Here is a 13,276-nt window from a genome sequence, read left to right as displayed (position 1 = left end):
TGCTATTCATGTTCTGTTCACTAAGCATGTTCTGTTTCCATCTTTAGCATGACTTCAGATAGCTCACTGTGATTGCTCAATCTTGTTCTGATTAAGTAATTCAATGTATAGCTTCTGTCTACTGTGGATGGCTTTTCTCATCAAGGTAGGAATATAAGAATAAGACATACTAGCTACTCATTATTAAGAAGTTTGAACACAACAGAAGAAGAGGGATCATCCTTCACTAGTATTTGACGGTGTTTGCACCACTTCCTAGCTCCTTGTCTTTGGCTGCCTCTTCTCTTGCCAGAGTTCAGATTAACAGGCCAGGACAGCCAGCAACTTTTGGAAGTTGAGCATATTAAACGAGCTTGTTTTCTAGGAAGAATTCTTTCAGCAGCTCCGTTTTCCAAACATAAGATAGCAAAAGCACATTCTAAACAGACATATAAACTTCCTGATGAAGGAAACTCTATTGTATTAAACTGCTAATTTGTGGCATATATAAAGAAATAACACAATAAAAAGGTCTCTTTAATAATATTTCACAGCACAGCAAGTATCTGTTATACATTTTATTCACTTTCAGTCACATTTCATTCAATATGACGGTTGTTGAAATAGATTTTTTTTTGGTGGTGGTGGTTGTTTTGAGTAAAATCCAACCAAGAAATAGATGTTTTTAATCAAGGCAACACAATTTGTATGTTCAGTTTCATTTCATTAATGCTCTTAAAATCTTTCATTGTTAAGTAATCAATATTCGCGTACCTTTCAAAATACACCCTCGCTCTAATGTAAAGTGTTCTTAATTTTAAATTCCAATTTTCATTGCTGCTAAATAGGAAAGCAATTGACTTTTGTATATTAACCTTGTATCCTGTGATATTGCTGTAATTGCTTATTAATTCCAAAAGGTTTTATTTGTTGATTCTTTGGGATTTCCTACATAGACAATACTGTCATCTGTGAACAAAGATAGTTTTATTTCTTCCTTCCCAATCTGTATGCCTTTCAATTCCTTTTCTTGTCTTATTGCACTAGCTATGAATTCCAGTATGATGTTGAAAAGGAGTGGTGAGAGGGGGCATTCTTGCCTGTTCCCTATCTTAGGAGGAAAGCATCCAATTTGTCACTATTAAGTACTGTGTCAGTTGTAGGTTTTTTGCAGACATTCTATATCAAATTGAGGAAGTTCCCCTCTGAATTATATTTTGTCAAATGTATTTTCTGCCTCAATTGATGCAACATGGTTTTCTTCTTTGGCCTGTTGATGTGATGGATTATATTAAACGATTTTCAAATGCTAAACCAACTTCATATACCTGGAATACATTCCACTTGGTTGTGGCTTTTATTTCATTTTATACATTGTTGGATTCAATTTGCCAATATTTTGTGAGGATTTTTACATCTATATTCAGAAGAGGTTTTGTTCTATAGTTTTTCTCTCTTTCCCCTATTCCCCAGCCTCTGGCAATCATCATTCTACTCTGTTTCTATGAGTTCAACTTTATAAGACTCTACATATAATTGATAGGACATGGTATTTGTCTTTTTAAATTTTTGATGCTGCTGTAAATGTGCTTTATTGTTAGTGTATAGAAATGCAACTGATTTTTATATGTTGATTTTGTATCCTGCAAGTTTACTGAATTCATTTATTAGTTCTCACAGATTTTTGGTGGAGTCATTAAGTCTTTTCTACACATTTAATACAAGATCATATCATCTGCAAACACAGACATTTTAACTTGTTCCTTTCTAGTTTAGATGCCTTTGATTTCTTTCTCTTGCCTAATTACTCTGGCTAGGACTTCCAGTACTATGTTGAATAAAAGTCGTGAGCATGGGCACCCTGATCTTAGAGGAAAAGCTTTCAAATTGTCACTGTTGAATATGATGTTAGTTGTGAGCTTGTCATATATGGCCTTTCTTATGTTGAAATACATTTCTTCCATGCCAAACTCGTTGAAAGTTTTTAATAATGAAAAAATGTTAAATCTTGTCAACTGTTTTTTTGCATCTATTGAAAAGATTACATGATTTTTTTTCATTTATTCTGTTTAATGTGGTATGACATTTAGTGATTTGCATACGCTGATCATTCTTGCATCACAGGGATAAATCCCACTTGATTATGATCTTTTTAACATGATGTTGAACTCAGTCTGCTAGCAATCTATTGAGAACTTCTGCATCTGTGTTCATTAGGAATATTAGCCTGTAATTTCTTTTCTTGAATGATCCTTATCCAGCTTTTGTGGTTCAATTTCTTTCATATATATATAGGCCTATACAGATTATTTTTCCTGTATGACTTTTGGGAGTTTGTGTCTTTCAAGAAATTGGTCGATTTCATCTAAGTTTATTGTCCTTTTAATATCTATAAAATCAGTAGTGCTGACTCTTCTTTCATTTCTGATATTGGTAATTTGTGTCTTTTCTTTTATCCCCCTGTGTTACCCTGGCTATAAGTTTATTAACTTTATTTGTCTTTTCAAAGAAATAGCTTTTGGTTTTGTTGATTTTTTTCTACTGATTCCTTGTTCTCAACTTCATAGATTTGTGTTTCTACTGATTCCTTGTTCTCAATTTCATAGATTTGTGTTTTCATTTTTATCATTTCTTTTCTTCTGTTTGATTTAGGCCTAAACGGTCCTTCTTTAGCTTCCTAAAGTGGAAGATTAGATTACTGATTTTGGATCTTCCTTCTTTTATAATATATGCAGTCAATGCTATCAATTTCCTTCTAAGCACTACTTTTGCTATATCTCATAAATTTTTATAAGTTGTTTTTACACTCTTTAGTTCAAAATATTTTTAAATTACTCTTGAACCTTCATTGACCCATGTGTTATTTAGAAGTGTGTTGTTTAATTTCTAAATATCTAAGATTTCTTAGGTATGTTTTTGTTGTTGATTTCTAGTTTAATTCCATTGTGGTCTAAGAGCATACTTTGTATGATTTATACTCTTTTAAGTTTGTTCAGGTGTGTTTTATGGCCCAGAATGTGGTCTGTCTTGGTGAATGTTCCATGTAAGCTTGAGAAGAATATGTATTCTGCTGTTGTTGGATTAAGTCCTCTATAAATGTCAATTTGATCAAGCTGATTGATGGTACTGTTCAGTTCAACTATATCATTATTGGCTTTCTGTTTGCTGGATCTATCAATTACAAAAAAATGAGTGCTGAAATTTCCAGTTATAATACATTTGTCTATTTCACCTTACAGTCCATCAGTTTTACCTCAGGCATTTTGACCTCTGTTGTTAGGTACGTGGGACTCTTGTATTTCCTTGTAGAACTGATCCTGTTAACATTATGTAACGTCCCTCTTTATCCCTGACATTTTCCTGGTTTTGAAGTCCACTTGGTCTAAAATTAAAATAGCTATTCTAGCTTTCTTTTGATTAGTGCTACTGTGATATATCTTTGGACAAACCTGTACTTGTAATCTATCCACATCTTTACATTTAAAGTGGGTTTCTTGTAGACAATGTACAGTTAGATCTTCTTTTAATCCACTCTAATAGTCTATGTCTCTTAATTGGTGTATTTACACTATTCACATTTAAAGGGATTACTGATACAGTTGAATTAATATCTATCATGTTTATAAATGTTTTCTATTTGTTACACTTATTCTTTGTTTCTTTTTTATCTTCCTCTCTTCTACTTTCTTTAGCTTTAATTAAATATTTTATATGATCCTATTTTCTCTCTTCTTAATTATAGTTCTTAAATTTTTTTTTTTTTTTTTTAGTATTTTCCTAAAATTTGCCACATATACTTAATTAAATCCATTTTAAGTAATGTTACATCACTTCACCTTAGTCCAGGTACATTATACTGAATATTCACAATTCTCCTCTTTCATTTCTTGTAACATTGCTGGCATTCATTTCACTTATCCAAATATTATAATCACCCAGTACATTGTTACTTTTATTACTTTGAACAGCTATCAGATTAATTTAGAATAAGAAAACTAAACTTATTTTGCCACTACTTTCGAATGATAATTTTACTAGATACAGAAATTTAGGTTGGTGGTATTTTTCTTTCAACACTAAATATTTCACTCCATTCTCTTCTTGCTTGAATGGTTTCTGACAAAAAGTTCCCTGTAATTTTCATCTTTGTTCTTCTCTAGATAAGGTGTTCTTTTTCCTGCCCTCTTTCAAGATTTTCTCTGTCTTTGGTTTCCTGCAATGTAAGTATGACACACCTAGGTATAGACTTTTAGTATTTTCTTACCCTAGTGTTCTCTGAGCTTCCAGGAGCTGTGTTTTGTGTCTGGCATTAAGTAATTCAGTAAGTACTTCAACTATTTCTCCTCCATTCTCTCTTTCTTCTCCATCTGGTATTCTAATTATGCATATGTTACATCTTTTTAAATTGTCCCAGTTCTTGGATATTCTACTCTTTTCTACTATTATTATTTTTTCCTCTTTGCATTTCAGTTTGGAAAATGTCTATTGACCTATTTTTAAACTCAATGATTCTTTTCTCAGCTGTGTCCAGACTACTGGTGAGCCTCTTGAAGGCATTTTTCATTTTTGTTACAGTATTTTCTACTATTTCCTTTTGCTTGTTTCTTAAGAGTTTCCAGTTCTCTGCTTGCATTACCCATCTGTTCTTGCATGCTACTTTTTCCATTAGAGTCCTCCACATAATAATTACAGTTATTTTAAATTGCTATCTAATGATTCCAAAATCAGCAATAAGTATATATCTGAATCTGGCTCTAATGCTTGCTTTGTCTCTTCAGACTGGTTTTTCTTGCCTTTAACAATGTCTTATGATTTTTTTGTTTAAAGCTGGATGTGATGTTATTGGGTAATAGGAACTGAGGTAAACAGACCCTTAGTGTGAGGCTTTATGTTAATGTGGCTAGAAGCTGGGCTGTGTTTAATGTTTGCTGTACCTATAGGTGCCAGATGCTTCAGTTTCCTGTAGTGTCCTTGTGTTTTTCTTCCCTATTATCTTTGGTTTTCCCTACAAAGTATTTAAGCAGAGTTTGTGTCTTGCGGCTCTTACAGTTGTGATCCACTTTTACTATACTGGAGACCTGTTGATATGGTAGTAAATTATGGGGGAGGAAAGCTTCTTATAACTTTTTGATTAAATCTCAGTCTTTCAGTGGGCCTGAGTCTCTGTGCTGTGATCTTCTAAAGCTGCGGTCCCCAACCCCTGGGCCGCAGACCAGCACTGGTCTGTGGCCTGTTAGGAACCAGGCCACACAGCAGGAAGTGAGCAGCAGGTGAGCTAGCTAAGCTTCATCTGTATTTACAGCCACTCCCACCACTCGCATCCCTTCCCCCCATCTCACCCCCACACCTGTCCCATGGAAAAATTATCTTACATGAAACCAGTCCCTGGTGCCAAAAAGGTTGGAGACCGCTGTTCTAAAATGTTTGTCACCTTTTTTTCTTCCTCAAGTATGTGAGACAGGAAGGTTAGAAGGAGGCTGGAGTTGGCTAACTGCCCTTCCCCCAGGTTAGATAAGGCTCTGGTGGTCTTTTTCCCTTGAAAAGTAGACCTTTGTTATTAAGAATGCTTTGGGCATACTACAAAATAGTTACTTTTCTTCCACCCCTGACAAAAACTCTAGGGGATTTTTCACAGATTTTCACAAAAGAACCTGATGGGGTTCCTGGAGGTAATACCGATGAAAATGGGATAGTCCCGAAAACAAAGCTTACAGAAGTTTCTCACTCTCAAAATAGTCTGCACTGTACCTCCAGCAGTTCATCAAAATGACCATTTACGTATGCTACCGGCTATGGCTCTAGTATCTTCTGCTTCAGGTTAGCTGATCCTCACTGTATTCCCCTTTCTCTCCAGATGTTAGGTGGCAGTTTGTCCTGTGACCTCAATTCTCTGATAGGTCTAAGAAAAACCATGATTTTCAGTTTGTTCAGTTTTTTCATGTTGTGTGGACAGAAGGGATGAATTCCAAACTTTACACGTCAGAGCTAAAACTGGAAGTCCACATTTGTTTTTAAAATCATTCTATACTAAATATTTTCTTGGTGCATAACATATGCCAACTAAAATTTCTGAATAGGTAATAAGAAGAAAATAAATGTTGTGGGGAAAAAAACCTAAACATTCAAATGTAACTGTTTTACTATGGTTTAAGGTACACACTTCATCATTACATTGTCATAGGGGGGAAAAAAAGCACAAAAATATACTCCTTCATGCTCTAGTTCCCAGATGCTTACTTCAGCCTGGAGAAAACCCCTGAGCTATTGCACAAAGTGTTAAAGGCATTGGAAACTCTCATCTGTCAGTGCCAAGGTGTTAATGTTTGTTTGACTTGGGGTTGAAAATGTTTAAGCATAATTAAAACAAAACATTATGAAGTTTTAGCATTCCTTTTCAACTTTTAAATTATAGAACAATGAATTTTTTTACTTTTTTATTCACAGTTTTCCATATTGTCTTAATTTTTAAATACTAAGCACATATAACTTTTTAATATAAAAATACAATAAAGAAAGCTAATCCATTTTGAAAATAAATAAATTGTACATTACTCCCTGGTGCTAAAAGGGTGCTAATTGTACATTACTCCCTGGTGCTAAAATATAAGGTTAAAAAGTATATAAAACTAGATAAATTGATATTGTTTATCTGACATGGAACATTTATCCACATTAATAATAGATTAATAAATTAATCTTCTTTAGAGGGTGTTCAGAAGAGTTCACATATGAAATCATATTTATTGTCACTATATTCAAATTTTAAAATAGAAACAAAAACATTATATCTGATATGGTGGCCAGAGGCTGAAGTCAGAATACACAGTTAAAAATAAACATAATCAAAACTAGCCTTGAATATCATTTACTTAGATCATTCATAGAGTACAGGCTTTTGTATATTCAAACTTGTACATCAATGTCTAAAAGAATCATGAATATATAATAACAAAGCATACAAATGTAACTTTATAATACTATATCTTTAAAACTTAGAAGCTCGGTAAGTATAAAAAGATGCTTATGCCACAGGAGAAACATTCAAGAACCAGGAGCAAACTACGCAATGAAGCCACAGCCACCCTCTCTCACCTCAGATTAACTAAGGGGGACCTCTTAGGACAGAATGCCCTTGAATAGAATTTAAATTATGTTTTTCTTTTTCTCTCTCATTTTTTATATTTTAGAAATGTGAACATGCTAGAATTCCCATAAGTTAAAATATGTATTATATCTGCCATTTAAAAGCTATGCAGCAGTGTACCACATGGAGTCCTGGCTTTCTTCCCGGCTTTCAAAGTCCTCTCAAACTGGCCCTGCATAGCAGTAACATGCCCACCAAATCTCACACCCTTCTATGCTACTTCTTCTGCCTGTTATACCTCTGTACTCTCCTCCACCCTACAAATCCAAATCCTACTCAACTGTCAAATCTCCCTGTTATGGTCTAAATGTCTGTAACCCCCTAAAATTCTTATGCTGAAATCCCACCTCCAAATGTGATGGTATTAAGAGGCAGGGTCTTTGGGAGGTAATTAGAATTGGATGGGGTCATGAGGGTGCAGCCCTCATGAATGGTACTAATGCCCTTATAAGAGTCCCAAGAGAGCTTACTTCGTCTCTCCACCATGACAGGACACAGAAAGAAGAATGCCATGTATGAATTAGGTCCTTATCAGACACTAAATTTGCCAGTCCCTTGATATTGGACTTCCCAGTCTCAAGAAACCATGAGAAAGACATTTCTATTGTTTATGAGCTACTAGTCTATGGTATTCTGCTATAGTGGCCCAAACTAAGAAACCCTACTCCACACAGTCTTTTCTAACCCACACTGTGTTTTCTCCTTTGTTTATTTCTTAGGTATCTACATGATCAGCAGGCCAGAGTCTGTCACTTAATTATTCCCTAAACATGAAAAAGAAAACTTCTTTAGAGTAAAGAGCATGTCTTACAACACTTTTTCTCCACCATTCCTCCTATTACAACTCTGGAAAAATAACATGTGATCAAAAAACAAAAAGTTGATCACTAATTGGTAAACTAAGAAGGTAAGTCATAGATTGTTTGATCTACCCAAATTCTATAGACAATCACCTGCAGAAGAGTTAAAATATTTCTAAAAACCTTAAAATTACCAAAATATGGCACCATGTACCTAATGCCACAAGCAGAGGTTTCCACTGATGTAACTGTTAACCTTAGCAGGCTTTCTAGAACAATGAACATCCACTCACTGTAAAAGAAAGCAGATGTTAACAAGGACATACCCTCCAATGTTGTAAGAATCTTCTTGTCTTTGGGGGCCATGGCATGCCCAGCATGACTGATAATCCAAACTGGAAAGCGTCTGTTTGTCAAAGAATATAAAGCCTTTGCAAATGGCACATAGAAGGTGGGAAAACCTGGGTTACCTAAGAAAAGAAACACAGGCCTTAATCAAAGCAATAAACCCACATAAGATGATGTGCAGATTGGAAAAGAAGGGTCTATTTCTCCTCACACTCTCCTCTGAATTCTTCAGAGTATCCAGAGAGAGACAGCTTCAAACTTCAAATAAAGTCACTGAAGTACCCCATTTAAATACTCTTCAGTGGCTTCCCATTGTTATCCAGATAAAGCCTAAAATCATTAACACTGCCTAGAAGGGACCTCAAGATTTGATCATGCTCAGTTATCACACTGCATGAAAACTAAAACAGGCAGCCAAAACAGAGTAAGAGGTACACACAAAGAGAACTTTAAGGAGTCTACTGTTTTCTTGTCACTTATCACAAGTACTTATGTAGTAAACAGATGTACAGTTTGATCCTTTGGAGGAGAAGACCACCAAAAAATACAGGCAGATTTATCTTGTGTGTATACAGAAGGTATTTTTGACATGGGTTTGCTTCAGAGAAACAAAAAATAGATTATCTTTTCAAAAAGATTCAATCTAATACATCTGTAGAGTAGAAATACAGTGAAATGTATAACCAAGTGAACATTGTAAATGATGTTAAAAGACAAACCAGGAACAATTCTTGCTATGTACGAGAGACAAAACAATTTTACTTTAAAATAAAAAGCTTTTACAAATCGTTAAGAAAAACATGGATAACAATTGAAAAATGGGCAAGAGTTTCAAACTGGGAGTTCACAGAAGAACCCCAAATGGATTATAAACATATACGTCCAACCTCACAACTTAAAAAGTAACTTCGAATCTGCAAACAAGCATCTACCCCAACATTCTACTGACAGTGATCTAGCAAAAGTCACAAGTGACCCAGTTGCCAAATCTCAGAATAAATAAATGTTCTAAAATAAACATATAGTCATCTTGAAATGAGGCAGAAAAAAGTTTAGGAAACTGTCAAAAACCTTGCTAAAGTTCTAAATATTAAGAAATTTTATAAAAAGCACATTACAAAACTGTATATATGGTATACTTCCAATTGTAACATATACATATATATAATAGCCAACAAAATAAACATAATATAAATGCATAGAAGGAAAAAAAAGCCCAGCCATCAAAATATCAAAGGTGGTTGTTACCAATGGGTCACGTGATTTTCCCCCCCTTTTATAAGGTTTTCTATATTTACCAAATTCTCTATAATTAACCCATAATAGTATTTTTAAAATCAGACATAGTTATAAGAATCTGTGTAAAGTCTCCTCATCCAGACTTTCATACTTACCAGGAAGAATAAAAATAAGCAATTTAGGCCTGTTGGCACTTTGATCATCAAAGAGGTTAGTCCAAGGCCCACATTTTAGCACCTGGGTTTCGCTTCCACCACACAAAATGAATTCCTCATGCACCGGAATGTCTTCCTTGAGTTGTGAGTCCATTTCTAAATAAGGGGAGAAAAGCAGTATGAAGAGTCAGTAAAATGTAAAACTTGAGCCAAAGACAATAAAAAAGGGCAAATTTCAATATACCTTGAAGGAAATGCCACAAAGACATACGGGAGATATGATACTATTTGGCTATTCTGGACTAAAAGATTGAAAGACAAATTAAAACAAACTGTAATAGTAGTTAGAAACAGGGAGACACATCTTTGGCAAAATAAAAGACTATAGAGGGGTTTGAATCAAATCAGATTAGCCTTCTCTATAGTTCTCCTCTCCTGTTTAAATCAACAATGGCCATGGATAACTTTTACTTTTCTTCTGCTGAAATTCTCTTTCAGCTCTGTGTGTTACTGAGACAGTTCTCCCTACCTTCACCTGGTGAAGACTGGTGGAAAAGTACAGAGGTTATGGTCTGCCCCTGCATTCTCCCCAGCAGAACAGTAAGGGGGACAGTGAGCTCCATATGGTCTTTTATGTCCTTCTTTTATTACTCCTCTCCTGTCCTAAATTCTATAAGCGTATTTTCATGTATTAGGTCATTAAATATGAAATGTCTGATTTTGAATCAAAGGTTTAATTTATATAAGTTATCAATATCTCAAAGAAGAAGCAGTACGACTGATCAAAGTATGTGCCTGAACTATCAATACAGTTTTGTCATTTTTAATGGTAGCCTGTTTATGCCAGCAGCAAAGAAGCCTGGAGAGCAAGTGTCAATGAAATCATGAAAGGCGTTTTCCACAGTTTGTTGAGAATTTAATATTTTTCCTTGCAGTAAGTGGTCCAAAGCCTCGAAGAAGTGGTAGAGACTTGGTGCAAGGTCTGGTGAAATTGGTGGATGACAGAGAGTTTCCAAGTCCAGCCTCTGTAGTTTTGAGCAGTGCTGTTTGTGCGACATGTGGTTGAGCATCGTTTTGCAAGAGGATTGGCCTGTCTCTGTTGATCAATCTCGGCTACTTAATTGCAAGCATCCTCATCATTTTGTCCAATTGGTTGCAGAAGACCTCCACTGTAATTGATTGATCAGGTTTCATGAAGCTGTAGTGGATAATACCAGCACTAGATTACCAAACAGATACCAATAGATTTTTGTGATGAATATTTGGTTTCGGATGGTGTTTCAGCACTTCATCTTTATCCAATCATTGTGCCCAGTGCTTGCGACTGTCAAAAAGAATCCATTTTCATCACATGTAACAATATGGTATAGAAATGGTTCATTTTTTTCTGTTGTGACAGCAAAAAAAGGCAAGCTTCCAGACAATTTCTCTTCTGATGCTCATTTAATTCACGCGGAACCCATCTATCCAGCTTCTTTACCTTGTCGATTTGTTTCAAATGGTCCAATATTGTTGGACTAGTAATGTCAAACCTTGCTGCTAATTCACACATTGGTTGAGATGGATTCACTTCCACTACGCTTTCAGCTCATCATTATCCACGTTGGTCTCAGGTCACTCAAGTGGCTCATTTGCAAGATTAAAATCACCAGAATGGAACTTCTCAAACCATTGATGTACTATGCATTCATCAGCCACATTCTTCCCAAACACTTTGTTAATACTTGGAGCTGTCTCTGCTGTATTCATTCCACGACAGAATTCATATTCGAAAATAACATGAATTTTTGACTTAACCATGGTTTCACAAAAATTACTCTAAAAAAAAATTTCAAAGATAATCACAAGCCAAACTGTGTCTGAAAGACTGAGGATGTACCTTCACAATAAAAATAAAAGAAGTAGTGTTAAAATGAAATGTCAGAGATATCAAGGGTCGAACAATACTTAAGGAAATCGGACATTTCATACTTAACCTAATATTATTAAAGTACTACATTATTAAATTATGAAAGGGATAGATGGAAAAAAACCAGGATATGAGATAACATCATGAACAATTTTCAGAATAATCTAAGTATGTGCAAAAATGTTGGCTCAAACTATTTCTATCACTCCTCCCTCTTTGCCTCAGTCTTCCTGTCTATGGACAGCACCAAATCTCAAACCTTCACTGGTCTTTCTATCTTCCTCTTTTATTATCCTCCACTCACTCAAAGCCTAGGGTGAAGACTCGAAGTGCCCTTCTAGTTTTTCTCCTCTTATCACTTTACACTGACCTTGCACTCTAGTCTGTCTTGCCCTCGCATTTCCTTAGTGTCCCTATGCTTTTTTGCTCCTACAATTTTGCTCATATTTTATCCCCCAATGACTTTCAGAATGCTTTCCCCCTTTGTGCAGTTATCAATTTATTGCCTCTCCATTCCAAACTCATCCTCCATTTGCTTCTCTGGGAAAATGGATCTGGGCCTATAAAATACTTTGCCTTTACCAGCAGATGTAATGTTAAGCTCTGTCAGTAGAGCACACTGAAGAGACTTTGCAGGAGAGAGTTTTCTCAGCAGGTTTCTGGAGCTTATATTCCACCCGCCCCCCACCAGTCCCCTGCCCACTGCTCTGCTGCTGTGAGATTTCTTTATTGTAGTGATTTACAACTGGCAATGATTTCCCTGCAAAAGGACATATAGTAATATCTGGAGCTATTTTTCATTGTCACAACTTGAGAGAACCACTGGCATAGAGTGACTAGAGGCCGAGGATGCAGCTAAACATCCTACAATGCCCAGGACAGGCCCCCATAACAAATAATTATCCATCCCCAAAGGTCAATAATGCCAAGACAGAGAAACACTTCTCTAGTGCTAAGTGCCTACAGGGTATAGCTGTCTCCAGCATTTGGCTAGCTGCTGCATGCTTTCTTTCTCCAGTTTTCTGTTCAGGCGGCAGCAACATTGCAGCCAGGAGCCCCAGACCAAATGGCTACACCCTGTACCCTCTCCTCAGCCTACACGCACATGCCAGGCTAGCCAGCCAACTGGCCTTTGTCCCACGCAGCAGCCTGGAACTCCCTTGCCCCAGGCTGTTCACAGCAGTGCTCTAGATCGCTGCAGACTGAGGCCTCTCCAACTTCCAATTCCAGCAAGTACCTAAAGTGGTGCTCCAACTCCCTCTGTACTCACCTACCAGCCTCAACTCACCTGCACCCCAAGGGTTGTTACTGGGGCCCTCCCAACACAGACACTATGTGCTCCATCCAGGACTCCCCTGTACCTGTAGCAGTGCCCTGATTCCCTCTGCAAGCTCTCCCACCAGTCTTGGTTCACCTGCTGACACACTGAGTGTACCAGCTTTGGCCCAGACAACTTGGCAAATTTCTCTACCATTCAATGGGCTGCAACCACACCTTCAATGAGGTCTGGACTCTCATATTGATTTTATCCTTCCCTGGATACTTTACCTCAGCTCTAGGGTACCTTTTAGAGTTCTCTTTATATAATAACTTTATAGTTTCTCTCCTATCATAACCTGATAATTTTTTTTTTTTTTTTTTTTTTTTTTTGAGACAGAGTCTCGCTTTGTTGCCCGGGCTACAGTGAGTGCCGTGGCTTCAG

General features: G+C 36.2%; 1 protein-coding gene across 2 annotated transcripts in view; it reads right to left on the bottom strand.

The window, feature by feature from the left end:
• Positions 1-13,276, bottom strand: part of LDAH (lipid droplet associated hydrolase) — a 107,596-nt gene that overhangs the window by 85,646 nt on the left and 8,674 nt on the right. For both annotated transcript variants that reach the window (XM_069494343.1, XM_069494344.1), the window contains exons 2-3: positions 9,666-9,821; positions 8,250-8,393 (exon numbers count right to left, since the gene is read on the bottom strand). In XM_069494343.1, the coding sequence (XP_069350444.1) occupies positions 8,250-8,393; positions 9,666-9,819 (298 nt within the window). In that variant the 5' untranslated portion in view covers positions 9,820-9,821. The remainder of the gene's footprint in view (positions 1-8,249; positions 8,394-9,665; positions 9,822-13,276) is intronic.

Source organism: Eulemur rufifrons, chromosome 19, assembly GCF_041146395.1.
Source record: "Eulemur rufifrons isolate Redbay chromosome 19, OSU_ERuf_1, whole genome shotgun sequence".
Lineage (NCBI taxonomy): Eukaryota > Metazoa > Chordata > Mammalia > Primates > Lemuridae > Eulemur > Eulemur rufifrons.
This window is presented reverse-complemented; position numbering and strand designations above follow the sequence as displayed.